Consider the following 13813-nt stretch of genomic DNA (forward strand, 5'->3'; position numbering starts at 1 on the left):
GGACAGAAGAGACCGGTCGTGGGAGCCAGCTGCACACAGCTGCTGGGAAGCCCGCTGGAGACCCGGGCCTCCTCCCTCCCGGGCAGCAGGCCGGGGATCCAGGTCTGCACCTCCCCTCTTGCTGAACTGCTCCCTGAGAGTTCTCTGCTCAGAGGCCCCCCTCTGTGTTTACAGAGCCACCTGGCCTGTAGAGTAACACCAGTAGGCCCAGGGCAGGCGTCATAGGGCGCAGGAGACCTGACCTGTGCGTACCTGCCAGGGTCAGGGCGGGGAGGCTGTGCGAGAGCAGAGGCGTTAAGGGTGCAGAAGGCATAGAGAGTGAGGTGCTGGGGGGCAGGGGGAGAGAGAAGCTGGCAAGATCCCCAAAGAATGCCAATGAAGGGGCACCTGGGTGGCTCAGTGGGTTAAGCCACTGCCTTCGGCTCAGGTCATGATCTCAGGGTCCTGGGATCGAGTCCCGCATCGGGCTCTCTGCTCAGCAGGGAACCTGCTTCCTCCTCTCTCTCTCTCTGCCTGCCTCTCTGCCTACTTGTAATCTCTCTCTGTCAAATAAATAAATAAATAAATAAATAAATAAATAAATAAAAAAAAGAATGCCAATGAAGGAGGGAGCAGGGCTCCAAGTTACAGGGCAGGGGGCCGTAAGGGTGGGGAGGAAAGTTGGGGGAGAGCGCAGAAGCTGAGCAGGGCCAGGCTGGCAGCCTGGTGGATGGAGTGGGGGCGGCTTAGGAACAGGACTCTGGTTCCAGCCTCTGAGAGCGGGCTCCCAGGCTGCCTCCTTCCTGCCCAGACCACAGCCCCCCACCCTCAAGTGAGGGCTCAGGAAGGACAGAAGCGGCCACGGGTCTGAGGAAGGCCTGTTTATTAGGAGGGCGCGCATGCGCTATGGCTTAGACGGCAGACAGCAATGTCAGTGGGGTTCACGGCCAGGGCCAGGAGGAAAGGGAGGGTGGGCGAGGTCCCTTGGGGGCAGGATCTCCCACAGCCACATTCCCCCTGGACAAGAGGCCTGTCCAGAGGCCACCCTTTTTTGAGGACACAGGGCCTCCATCCTCGGGCCCCTGGAGCCCAGGCCTAGGCTCTAGTGCAGCAGGAACGTGGGGCCCTGGCCTAGTGACCACCCCCAGCAGGGAGGGGGCAGAGGGGCAGCTCCTACAGCCACATGTGGCCTCCGCAGGGTCACACTGAAGCCCCCACAACCACAGCCTGGCCCCCATACGTTTTTCTCTTTCCCTGGAAGTGCCCAGGGCTCCCACTTGGGATGGCTGCTGCTGAGGGTGGGGAGGAAATGGTTTGCAGAGAAAGGTTTGCTTTATTGCAGTGACAGAGAGGCGTCCTGCGGGGGCGGGACTCTGGTAGTAAGTGGAAACATGTGGAGCTGGAGCTCTTTCTTTTTTTGTTTTTGGAAGAAAAGCAAAAACACAAATTCCTTTAAGTCAGCAGGCCCGGGCAGAGCAGCAAGGGCCTGGCCCACGGTCACCACTGCCCCTCCCTGACACTCTCTTCTACCTCGAGAGGGGCCCCCTCTCCCCTATCCAGCACCCAGCAGGTGGGGGGGGGGCAGGACGGGGCTCACTGGGGTGCACATTGGTTCCTGGGTGGTGGTGGGACCAGCACAGCTTCTGGGGGTGAGGAAGCACCCCCTCCAGTCCGCTGAGGCTTGGGGGACTCTGGGCGGGGCCCGAGGGTCGTGCAGACAGGCGGGGAGGGGCTCAGAAGTTACTGAAGATCTCGCGTTTCCGGTTCCAGTCCATCTGTGGCGCCCGCTTGTTGACTCGGGTGGCTCTCGCCTTCTCCTTGGCTTCGGCTGCCGTGGGGCTCAGGTGGAGACCACTCTCCTGAAAGGGGTCCCGCTTCCAGGTGCTGCTGTCCTGGGGTAGGGGGCAGAGCGGACAGGGGGCCAGAGTGAGCCTTGGACCCAAGCCCTCTGTCCCATGATCGCTCCCAGGGAGCTCACGCCCCAGGCCACTGGGCGGGGCTGGGGCAGCGGGCCCAACGGGGCATCCTAGAGGGGATGACCCCACTGCCCAGGCTGTCCGCTATACAAAAGCCCACCCCCGAGGCCTGTGACCGCCCCCCCCTTCGTGTGTGAGCAAAGCAGTGGAGGTGGGCGGGCACTTGCTACCTCAGTGTCCTTGTCTAAGCCAGGCAGGTCACTTCGGGATGAACACGCTGAGCCACCATTGAGCTGGGAAACCAAGGGCAAGGTGTGGCTTCAGGGACCCTGCCCAGGAGCCAGGGGGCCCCCACAGACACACAGGCGCACGCATGCGCACATCAGAGCCACATCTCTTCTTCCGTCCTGCAGCAGGCGCAGAGCACTGTGCTCCAGGCCCAGCCTGGGCAGGATGCAGGACACCCGGCAGTGAGTGGACAGGTGCTGCAGAGAGCTGGAGAGTCGGCTCTGGCCAGCTTACAATAGGGATCACCCCCAAGAGCATCCCCTGGGGGGGAACCCCTTCCCAAGGGGTGACGAAGGGGGACTCCAGGTCGCCGGCCAGTGCTGGGCAGAGGGAATGACAAGGCCAAGAGCCCCATGGGGCTGGGGGTGTGGTTGACCTGGGCCAGAACCCACAGGGAGCATGACGTTTAGACTGGGTCTCACTGTCACACCAACACAAGGAGATGTTGAGGTGGGGGACTCAGTCAGGCCTGGGGATCCCTAGAGGTGCCCCTACAGTTTCCTGGGCCCACCTGGTCCATTCCCACCCTCTCACCTGGACAGGGCTGGTCCCGTTGGTGACTGGTGATGGCAGTGGACCTGTGGGGACAGGGTGTCAGGGGCTGCCCAGGCCCCCAGGCTCCACCCCATCCCCAGTTCCCCAGGCAGCAGCCCACCTTCCAGATGCTCCTCAGTAGGCGTGACCCGCAGCCGCTTGAAGTACTCGTCCGTCTCGGGGTCCACCACTAGCAGCCGGGCCTCGTCCTCCCGCGCCTTAATGCTGGCGACCACCTCTGCGTGGCGCAGCCCCTCAATGTTATGCCCGTTCACCTGCCCCCAACAGTGTGGGGTCAGCCCCGCCAGAGGTCAGGCCCCCACAGGCCCCCTCCCCGTGAGCCACCCAGCCAGGTGTGGCATCAAATATTCATTGATATTGTCACCAGCCGTGGCAGCCAGAGGAATGTCAGCTCAAGTTCCCAGCATCTCTCCTCTTCCCAGCAAAGACCTCCCTGCCCAGAAACACGCTTGGGGTGACATGGGCGGAGACATGCTTAAGGGGACACGGGCCCAGACACTTTCTGCAGGACACGGGCCCAGACACACGCTCCTCCAGGGGACACAGGCCCAGACACACACTCTGGCAGACGGGGCCAGACACACGCTCGGGGGGACAGGGGCCCAGACACACACTTGGGGGAACACAGGCCAAGACACACATTCCAGGGGACAGGGGCCCAGACACACACTCTGGGGGACACGAGCCTAGACACACGCTCAAGGGGACACAGGCCCAGACACACGCTCAGGGGGACAGAGGCCCAGACATACGCTCAGGGGAACATAGGCCAAGACACATGCTCTGGGGGACAGGGGCCCAGACACACACTCTGCATGAGGGGCATGGGCCTAGAAATATGATCGGGGGAACACGGTGGAGACACATGCTCGGAGGGACAGAGGCCCAGACACAAGTTCAGGGAGACAGGGACCCAGACACACACTTGGGCGCACACGGGCCAAGACACACGCTCGGGGTGGGGGACATGAGCAGAGACACATGCTCTGGGGGACAAAGGCCCAGACACATGCTTGGGGGGACAGGGGCCCAGGCACACACTCGGGGGCACATGAGCCAAGACACATGCTCAGGGGGACATAAGCCCAGACAGATGCTCGAGGTGGGGGACACGGGACCAGACACACGCTCAGGGGGACAAGAGCCCAGACACACACTCGGGAACACAGGCCAAGACAAACGCTCTGGGGGCAGGGGCCCAGACACACGCTCCGGGTGGGGGACACGGGCCCAGATACACATTCTGTATGAGGGGCACAGGCCTAGACACATGACTGGGGGGACATGGGCAGAGACACACGCTCCAGGGGACACGGGCCCAGACAAACGCTCAGGGGGACAGGGGCCGAGACACACACTTGGGGGGACACACCAAAACACATGCTCAAGGGGACACAGGCACAGACACACGCTCCGGGTGGGGGACACGGGCCCAGACATATACTCTGTGTGGGGGTCATGGACCCAGACACACTCTCGGGGCTATCGGGCCCAGACACACGCTTGGTGACAGCCAACACCCTGAAACCTCCATGACAGGTACCTCGATGAGTCTGTCCTGGGCACGGAGGCCAGAGTGAGCGGCCGGCGAGCCTGGGTCCACAGAGCGGATATACTGTCCTGGCCGGGACTTGTCACTGTGCAGGTTGAACCCATACCCTTGCGGGCCCTTCCGTAGGTGGCAGAGCCGAGGGCGTAGCTCCCTCGGGGGCCCACCGACATCCTGCAGGTGCATGAGACCAGGCTGAGTTCTGATCTCCCCCCACCCCCCCCCCCGGGGCCCCTGACCCAGCCCCCTGCCAGGCTTTGGCCCCAGAATGCAGCTGCAGTGGAGAAGGGTGAGAGGAACCCCAAATCCACACTCAACATCACGGTCCGCCCAGCAGCCCCAGGTCTCAGGGACAAACACTGTACCCATGTCTAGGGGCCCTGCTGGGCTGCCTGGGGCCGAGCTCCAGCAGCAGGATCTCGAGCAGAACCTCAGTTTCCAAATCTCAAACAGCCTCACATGGGACTAGGGGCTTTACAGGGTGCAAGGGGACCTGCTAATGGGCAGCGCTGAACCCAGGCCAGGGTTCTAGGAACTGCCACTCAGCACAGCGTCCTGGGTGCAACCCCTCCCGCTGCCCTGCCCAAGGGAGACGCTGACGTTTGTTTTGTTTGTTTTGTGGCCTCTCTCACATTCCAGAGCCAGCTGGAGCCACCGCCACCCCCACAGGGCCCAGGGACAGGGCGCAGGGGCCTGAGCCCAGGGAAGCCAAGTGGGGGACCCGCCGTCCCACCCTCCCAACCCGGACACGGAAGGCCCACGATACCCCAAGCACCCCCCCGACCACCCACGGCCTTGCCGGGTTTTACCTCTGGCATCCTGCGGTACAGGGCTGTGGGTCAGGGGGCCGTGCGGCTGGGGGCCAGGCCCCAAGACCCCCACCCAGCCAAGGCCTGGGGCCGGGACCACAGTGCCCAGCGGCTGTGGGTGCTCAATTAAACATGGCCGGTGGCCGGAGTGCGCGGGCGGACAGCAGCTCGGGTTTCCGGGGCTGCTCAGGACTCTGGCGTGCATGCAGGGGAGCGTGTGCAGGGTGAGGGTGCTCTCTGGGGCCCCTCCCTGACCCTCCACCTACCTCACCCTCAGGGAAGCTGTCCAGGCCCCAGGCACCTGCCCCTTGCTGCTCAGGCCACCCCCCAACCACTCCCAGCCTCCGGGCCTCTGAGCTCATTCTTAAACCTCAAATCTGACCCTGAGCCCTTTGGCCTGCCAGTCCACCTGGCTGTGGACCCAAGCGCTTGTTTTCTCACAGGGCAGGTGGAAGGCCCTAGCTCTGGGCCTCCCACTTGTGCAGAACACCCTCTTCCTGCCCAGCCTGCACCCCTCCTCTGGGACCCCTTCCCAGACCCCCAAAGCCTACCCACCCATGTCCTTGGGATCACCACTGCAGGCCACCGCTATCCCCATAACCCCAGGGACTCAAAGGGCAGGACAGCGGCTCCTCGATCCCCCAGGGGTTCCTCTGCTCAACATGGGCTGAAGGGATGGGGGTGAGACCCCCCATGTGCCCCAGGGCCCCCCACCCAGATTCATTCCCTCTCCCAGACACATCTGGAGGCACAGACTAGGAGTCCCCCCCAACCCCCCCACAGCAGTGCCTCTCTGATCCAGGCTGCTGGAGCCCAGGTGCTAAGGCTGACAGGTCGGGAGCAGAGCCACAGCCAGGACCAAGCACACCTGGCAGGTAGACCGGGCCCAGGTGTGAGCGGTACGCGGCCAGAGACCAGACACACAGACACAGGCTCGCAACCCGCTACACAGCGACACACGCGTTCGAGAGGACAGCCCTGGTACTAAGCCCTGCGGCTTCTTCTCACGCCCTCCACAGTGACCTCCCTGGCGGGTCTCTTGAGGTCCCCAAACAGGAAGCAGGACTGGGGGGGCATCCGGGGCCATGAAGCCAGGCTGAAGTCACATCCGGGTTTGGGGCCATCCTGGCCATCCTCCTGCCTCGGCCCAGCACACCCACTGCTCACCGCACCAGCCGAGAGCCTTCTCTGGAAGTCTTGCCCTAATGCTCTCCTGCCTGGCAGCACCCAAGGAGCCCCGTCCCCCACACCCAACCCCCAGGCTGAGAGCTGTGCTGGGGCGGGGGCAGGCTGCGTGGAGAGGCCCGTGCAGCAGTGGGTCAGGAGGGGGCGTGCAGGCTCCGCATCGCTCACATTCCTGCCTCCCTGCCCTGGCTCCGAGCATTTCCTGCCGCCTCCCAGCCAGGCCCTCGGGCTCCCACTGGCTCTCTCCATCAGGCAGCCCCGGAGCTGGACAAGCCTTGGTCTCAAAGCCGAGCAGTGACCAGACAAAGACGCTGGCTTGGGGGTACCCCAGGAGCCGGGCTGTGCCCCCCCAGATGGTGACTCACCAGCCCTGGCAGAGAAAGGCCCCCATTGTTGCTCAAGGTCCAGCCTGCTCACACCAGGGTCACCGGGGCGTCCCCAATCCCCTCTCCTGACCCTGAGGGACATGGGCTAAGCCGGGTTGCTGGGGGTCCTCCTTGCCTACCCTGCCCCCACCCAGGCTGACCTGCGCGAGTCCCCAGGACGGTCTCTGTGGAGAGGCTCCTGGGGCTGGGGCCAGCTGTGTGGCATCCCCAGAGCGGGCCATGGGAGGCAGGAGAGAAGTGGCAGGCACCAAGTGTCCAGCTGAAGTGGCCTAAAGTCTCCAGCCAGCCCAGGCCACCACCCATTTATCCACCTCCCACAGTGGCCCCAGCTCCCCAGGGATGGGTGGGGACGGCGGGGGGCTGAGTCACTTTGGGGAGCAGGGTGGCGGCTGAGTCCCCCTCCCATGCTCAGGCCCCAGCTAGGCACCCCGTACTGGCTAGGTTTCAGTCCCAAGAAAGGAAGGAAGGAAGCTGCTGGGAGGCCCTGCCCTGCCCCCAGGACCCGGGGCTGGGGGGACAGGGAGGCCAGGGAGGGGTCCCCGGCGCCACAGCAGGAGACAGTCCTGCTGAGGCTCCCAGGGCTCTCCCACAGGCACGAGGGCCCCCATACTAGGCGGCGAGCCCCCACAGGACTCCCACTCACGTGCACCCAAGGACCTGTGGAACCGGGGTGGGGGCCCAGCTCTGTCCCCACCTCCATGGCCCCGGCATCGCAGCCTGCCCCGTCTGTGCGGGGGCTGTCCCCTGTTGTCACTGTCAGGATCAGCTGCGCTGCAGCTGGCCTGGCTGAGTCACCACTGACTAGGACCCCACAGCACCCCCATGGGAGGGCCTGCCCCCTCAGTGCCCTCCCCAGCCCCACTTCCCCCAGCCCTGCCGGGATGGGGGACAAGGAACAGAGAGGCCAGGAGTAACTCGAGGGGCCCTGACTCCCAGCTTGGCCCTTATGAATGAATGGTGGGACGCTTCATTCTGCACCGGAGCCCAAGCCGTCCATCCCACCCGGCCATCCTGCCTGCGGGCACCCCCTCCCAGGCACCCTGACCGCCCGTCGGTTTGGGGAGGTCAGCCAAGGCCCGGCTCTTCCTCCAGACCCTCTGAACTCAGCCTGTTAGACAGCAGGTCTCTGGCCGGGAGGGAGGGCTTGACCCTGTCCTCTGGGCCTCCCCTGCAAGCCCCATCCCCAGGCCAGCCCCCACCACAGAGCCCTGCTAGTCAGGCCCCACTTTGTTCCTCTAAAAATACGCCCAGAGGAAGCCCCCTCCTAAGGCTTCCTGCGGCTCCCAGAGCCTGAAATAGCAGAGGGGGAAGGTCCCACCCAAGGACAAGGTGCCTCAGCACCCCACCCTACAGATAAGCCCCAGGGCGGATTTTTCCACAGGAAGGTGAACTCAGCGTTTGTGTCTAAATCAATGGACAAATGCCTGGAGGGGAGGGGCGCTTCCTCTGGGAGGTAAGACGCTCCTGAAGGAGAGGAGCTCCAGCCTGCTGGCCGGCTGGGGAGGCAGACCAGCCTGCACATCAGCCCAGGACTCCCTGAAACCCCACAGCCGACTTGGATGCCCCCTACTTGGGCCCCCCGACCATCCCCGCTGGGCTCTGGAGCCCAAGGAACAAAAAGCATCCTCAGGGTTCAGACCCAGGCCTGTGCCTAGGCTGGCTTCCCGCCTGAAATGCCGTCTCCCCCAGAGACCCGGGCACAGCCAGCTCATGCTGGAGACTCACACACCCGGAAACTTCAGCTCTCACACCTTCACCGGCATGAGGCCAGTGGGTCTCAAAGTAGGATCTGGGGAAACCACTGGGATTGAATTTCTTTAAAGAGATTTAAAAAAAAAAAAAAAAAAAAGGCGCCTGGGTGGCTCAGTCTCTTGAGCGTCTCTGCCTTCGGCTTGGATCATGATCCTGGGGTCCCAGGATCGAGCCCCATGTGGGGCTCCCTGCTCACTGGGGAGCCTGCTTCTCCCTCTCCTACTCACCCTGCTTGTGCGCTCTCTCACTCTCTCTCTGTCAAACAAACAAGATCTTTTTGAAAAAAAAGCAAAATGGGCATGAGAAACGGTGCCATGGGGTTTTAAGAGCATAGAATGATCAGGGCACCTGGGTGGTTTGCGTTCAGGGTCATGAACTCATGAGTCGTGAGATCAAGTCCAATGTCGAGACCGGGATCAGGCTCCACACTCAGTGGGGAGACTGGCTGGGGATCCTCTCCCTCTACCCCTCCTACTGCTCTCTCTCTCCCACCCCCCACCTTTCTCTCAAAGAAAGGGAAAAAAAATAAGATCTTTAAAAAAAAGAGAGAGCGAGAGAGCGCGCAGAACAGAGTCACGCTCCTCTTGGCCCCCCTAAAGTAGGACCCCCCCAAGTCCTGCCAAACAGAAGTCAGTAGAACAGCAGCCCCCCACACATACACATCTTCTAGCTCTCTGGCCTGGAGCAGATGCAAGAAGGAAAAAGCACCCCAATCGCTGTAGACCCCAAACTGAGGACCCAGCTTAGACAGTGTCCCCGGCTGTCCCCAACCACGCACTGCCCACAGAGGAGGACCAGGCCCTACCTCCCAAGGCCTTCCCAGCATAAGCAGGCTCCTTAGACAAGCAGACACCTGACATGAACACAGAGCCAGCCGCAATCTGATCCGTCCCTGGACCTCCCAGCAGACCCTTGCCAGTTCCGTCAGCCACTAGGCTGGGCTCGTCAGAGAGACCTTTCCGAGGCCAGGAAGCTCTGATGGGTATCCTGGGGAAGAGGGCCAGAGACAGGGGGCCAGGGACCAAGGTCACGCTCCCCCGGGCCCACCTGGCTCAGAACACAGGCTGAGGGCAGAAAGAGTGGCCCCAAGTAGGCAAGACGGTAGTCACCAGTTGCCCCAAGAGGCAGAGGGGATGGAGACTTCTGGAGGTAAGCAAGGGGGAGACTGGCTGCCATCAAGCGGCAGACACGCAGTTGTGGGAGAAGTCGGGGCTCCCCCGCGTGCAAGCCCGCCGTACCTTCTGGCCAGCCTCAGAGCCCAGGCTGCTTGCACGTGCCCAGTCCGGTTTTGGCTCCCAGGGGTCGTGGGCGGGTGGAAGCCCTCGATGCGCCATCTCCTCGGTGCAGGTCAGCTGCCGCCGGCGGAGCTCCTCGTCTGTCTCCTTGTCTACCACCAGCAGCCGAGTCTGCCCTTCCACAGCCTTGATCCTCTGCACCACCTGGGCCAGGCAGGTTGGGGGGAGCAGGTCAGCAGTCGGCACTCTGAGCAGCACATGGACAGCGGCGCCACCCAGGGCTGGCCCTGGCTGGTGGGCAGGCAGCTGGCCTACCAGGGATGGGTGGCTGGACTGAGAGGCCCGCCGGCTCCGCCCCCCACCCCCGGGGCCCCTGGCAGCTCCCTCCCTCTTTACCCAGCACTCCTGATTCGGGGCTGTGAGGGCTACAGGGTCACTGGGGAGCCTCGCCTGGCCCGGGTCTGGTCCAGGAGGGGCTGGGAAGCTGGGTGAAGCAGTCAGGCGGTCTGGAAGGCGGTACATGGCTAATACTGGGGTTTTTAGGGTGTGCGTGTGTGCACGGATGTGTGGGAAGGCGTGCATCCAGGGTCTATCTTTCGGTCTGGGGTTGCGGGAACAAGGGCTCTCCCTAGGTCCCCGTCTGGGGATCTGCGGCCACTGCTGTTCTCAGTAGTGGAGCATGGATGTCGAAACCCCTGCTTCTGAGCTCTCCATTTGCCTCCAGACAGGACCCTGACCCCCTGTTCCTGCCGGATCTGCAGAGACGGGAAGGCCTGGTTCCTGAGGCAAGGAACCTGCTGGGCACCCACACACAGCCTGGGAAGCAGGGCTCAGAGCCAATAGATAGAGGCCCCCTGTGGGACAAGCGTGGCATTGGGAGCACTGGCGTACCTATGCAGGTGTCTGTCAAGTGTCCAGAGCACGTGCTGGGCCATGGAGTGTGCATGTCGGGGTGTGGTGTGCAGGGAGAAGGAGCGGTCAGTGCCCCCTGGGCATCGGGGTAGGAAGGACAAGACCTCCACCCCAAGTGTTGGGGGAAGGCAGAGAGGGCCCTCATCAGCTGCTCAGAAGAAGCTGTCAACAGATAGGAGGGTGTGAACCAGGCCCATCTTCCCCGGGCCCTCCTCTGTCCCCTCCTCTCTCCTGGTGAGAGCCACTGGAGGACCCCAGCACGCTGCGGCTTCCTGACTGTGGGACTCAACCTAGACGCTTGATATCCTCAAACATCAGCTTCCTTATCTGGAGAATGGGAGCTGTGACTACACCTGCTCCCTCCTGGGCCAGCATGGTTCTGCGCGAGAGCTACAGAGACCAGCACCTGGGAGCCTGGAAGAAGCAGGTGCTCTGGGGCTAGGGCTGGCAGTGACGGTTAACCCAAAGCCAGGTGACACTGTGCCAGCCCCTCCCTGTGGTCTGCCGAGCCCAGATCTCCGGCCCACCCCCACCCTCCTTCAGCAAACAGCTTTATCCAGCTGAAACTCTGGGTGCAGGACAGAAGGTAGGCAGACGGACAGACAGGCAGGGGCCTCAGGGGTAGAAGCAGGAGTTCAGCTGCTGGTGCAGCCAAGAACCAATTTACTAATCTCCAGGCCCCAGGGCTGGCCACGCAGACGGGTCACAGACTCACAGGGGCTGGGGAGGACACTAAGAACCCTGAGCAGAAGGGGTGGAGGGAGCTGGACTGACGCCAGCCGAGTCCCTGGCCAGTGGGAGATAGAGTCCCCAGGGAGCAGAACCTGCCAGAACAGACCCTGCCCTCCTTCTGGCCCTCGTCCCCAGTGGCAGGAGACAGGGGGCCGAGGCAGCGGCTCCTGCAGGGCCGGGCGGCCTCCAACGAGGACGTGTTGCCACCAGCAGCGACTCTAAGGGACCCAGAAGCCATCAGCCAAAACACACATTAGTACACTGACCTGCCAACACACACTAACTATTACACCCAGCCAGGCAGGCAGACCCACAGGCCCGGACACACACACACACACACACACTCCGGACTGCAGATCTGTGCGCGCACACACACCTAGAGGTGCACATTCACACGTACAGTGCAGCACGTGCACACGCACACACACTCGCTGACACACACACATACAGGTGTGCCCCCACTGGGATACCCCTCAGGTACCCCCGGGGGGCTGACGTGGTCACACGTGCGTGACCCCCAGAGGGACGTGTACACACACACATACCCAGCTGTGTACACAAGCACGTGTTTACACTCACAGACAAGCACTCAGGCCCCCCCCAGGCATGGAGACCCCCCAGGGTGACTGACGCCTGCACTCCTTGCACACTGAGGCCCGAAGGAGACTCCAGTGCTGGGGCCCAGGGCCCTGAGCCACACTGCGGGCCCCTCCCTGCCAGGATGCCCCCTCCCCGGCGCAGGAGCCAGCTGGCTGAAGCGGAGAGGGGAGCAAGGAGGCCGGTGGCCGCTGCCTCCGTGGCCACGTCCGCCACCTCGTAGCGGGAACCCACGCAGGCCCTCGTGCGACCCCCTCCCGCCCCGGGCAGGGCGCCGAGGCCTGGGCGCACGCAGCGCCCGAAGCCGTGGTCGTTGGCGCCCAGCGCGAGGGAGCGCGAGGCGGGGAGGCGCTCCCCGGGGAGGGGGCCCGGCGGGGCGGCGGGCGGGGGGCGGGGCGTGGGCACCCACCTGGTGGTGCGTCTCGCCCTCCACGTTGACGCCGTTGACCTCGACCAGCCGGTCCCCGGCGCGCAGCGCGGCCGCCTCGGCGGGGGAGCCCGGCTCCACGCGCCGGATGAACTGCCCGCGGCGGCCCTTCTCGCCGTGCAGGTGGAAGCCGTAGCCCTGCTCGCCGCGCACCAGGCGGCACAGGCGCGGCCGCAGCGGCTCCGGGGCGGCCATGGCGGCGGCTGCCCACCGGCCGACCACCGGCCGGCCACGGCGCTGACGCCTGCCGCGGCAGGCAGGGGCGCGGGGGGCGAGCGCGGAGGCGGCGGCGGCGGCGGCGGCGGTGTTGGGGACCCGGCGGCGCCCTCGGCTGCTCCCGCTCGGCTCCCGTCGCCTCGGGCTCGGGCTCGGGCTCCGGCTGCGGCGCCGCCCCCGCCCCCGCCCCTTCCCCGCCTCCTCGGTGGGGCCGCCCCCGCCCCGAGTCTCGGCCGGTCCTGGCTGCGGCCGGCCTTGGCACCCTGCCAGTCCCGGGGGCGGAGGAGTCCGCAGGGCTTTGGGACCCCCTCTGTCTCGCCCGGACTCTGGGCAGCCTCCCTGGCGCCAGCGCCTTTGCCTCCTAGTCCAAGAACATTTATTGAGCACCTACTGTATGCATTCGTGACACGGAAGCGGGCTCTTGACGTGGGAAAGGAGTGGAGAAGGGGTCCTCAGGCCGAACAAATCCACATGGGGGCGGAGGATAAGAACAACGGCCACAGCTCTGTCCTCCATCCTCAGGAACACACCCTCCCTTGCCCCGTCACTGTCTCTGTCTGGGGATCTGTCCTACACCCAGAGCTGCCCTAGACCAGCGTTGTCCCAAGATGGTCCAGGAGGCAAAAAGGAGTTTGGAAATGACAACGCAGCAGCCCGCCCCTATATTCTGGAGGCCAGTTACCAGGTGGCTCCCGCCCTCTCTAGGATATCGTTTTTTGCTTATCTGTGCTGGGGATGTCTGTTAAACATTACCCATCCCCCAACACACAACCGTCTCTGCCAGGGACCCTCACTTGTGCCCCTGCTCATCCCAGGGAGAGATGACATGTATCCAGGACTTTGGCCTCTGACCTCTGGCTTGTGATCAGTGCTCAGAGAAACTGCTTCCATGAACTAGCCCCTGTGACCCACCCCCTGACCCCAGCCCACCCTTCCCTCCATCCTTCTCCCCTAGCGTCTAGCTCCTATCCCCAGCATGAGTGCCCCTTCCCCCAACCAGACAAGAATGACAACAGAAAATTGGTTATGCTTTGTCGTGCCTCTGAGTACACTTTATCTGGAAAAACCCAAGGGCGCTCAGGCCATTTTGCAGATCAAGAAACTGAGTTCTAGGGGCACCTGGGTGGCTCAGTGGGTTAAAGCCTCTGCCTTCGGCTCAGGTCATGATCCCAGGGTCCTGGGATTGAGCCCCACATTGGGCTCTCTGCTCAGCGGGGGGCATGCTTCCTCCTCTCTCTCTGCCTGCCTCTCTGCCTACTTGTGATCTCTGTCAAT

At 63.7% G+C, this 13813-nt stretch overlaps 1 protein-coding gene across 5 annotated transcripts; it reads right to left on the minus strand.

Moving 5' to 3' along the window:
- Window positions 1–1593: 1593 nt before the first annotated feature.
- Window positions 1594–12534, minus strand: NHERF2 (NHERF family PDZ scaffold protein 2). 5 transcript variants are annotated; one of them, XM_059415667.1, is made up of 7 exons: window positions 12305–12534; window positions 9658–9858; window positions 4282–4461; window positions 2839–2992; window positions 2718–2761; window positions 2126–2188; window positions 1594–1871 (listed from the first exon to the last, which is right to left on the minus strand). In XM_059415667.1, the coding sequence occupies exons 1-7, from the start codon at window positions 12515–12517 to the stop codon at window positions 1713–1715; spliced, it is 1014 nt and encodes a 337-aa protein (XP_059271650.1). In that variant the 5' UTR covers window positions 12518–12534; the 3' UTR covers window positions 1594–1712. The 5 variants fall into 5 exon arrangements, with proteins under 5 accessions (XP_059271650.1, XP_059271649.1, XP_059271651.1 ...); XM_059415666.1 differs by having other exon boundaries at window positions 2123–2188; XM_059415668.1 differs by lacking the exon at window positions 2126–2188.
- Window positions 12535–13813: the final 1279 nt, after the last annotated feature.

Source organism: Mustela nigripes, chromosome 11 (genome assembly GCF_022355385.1).
Source record: "Mustela nigripes isolate SB6536 chromosome 11, MUSNIG.SB6536, whole genome shotgun sequence".
NCBI classification, from domain to species: Eukaryota; Metazoa; Chordata; class Mammalia; order Carnivora; family Mustelidae; genus Mustela; species Mustela nigripes.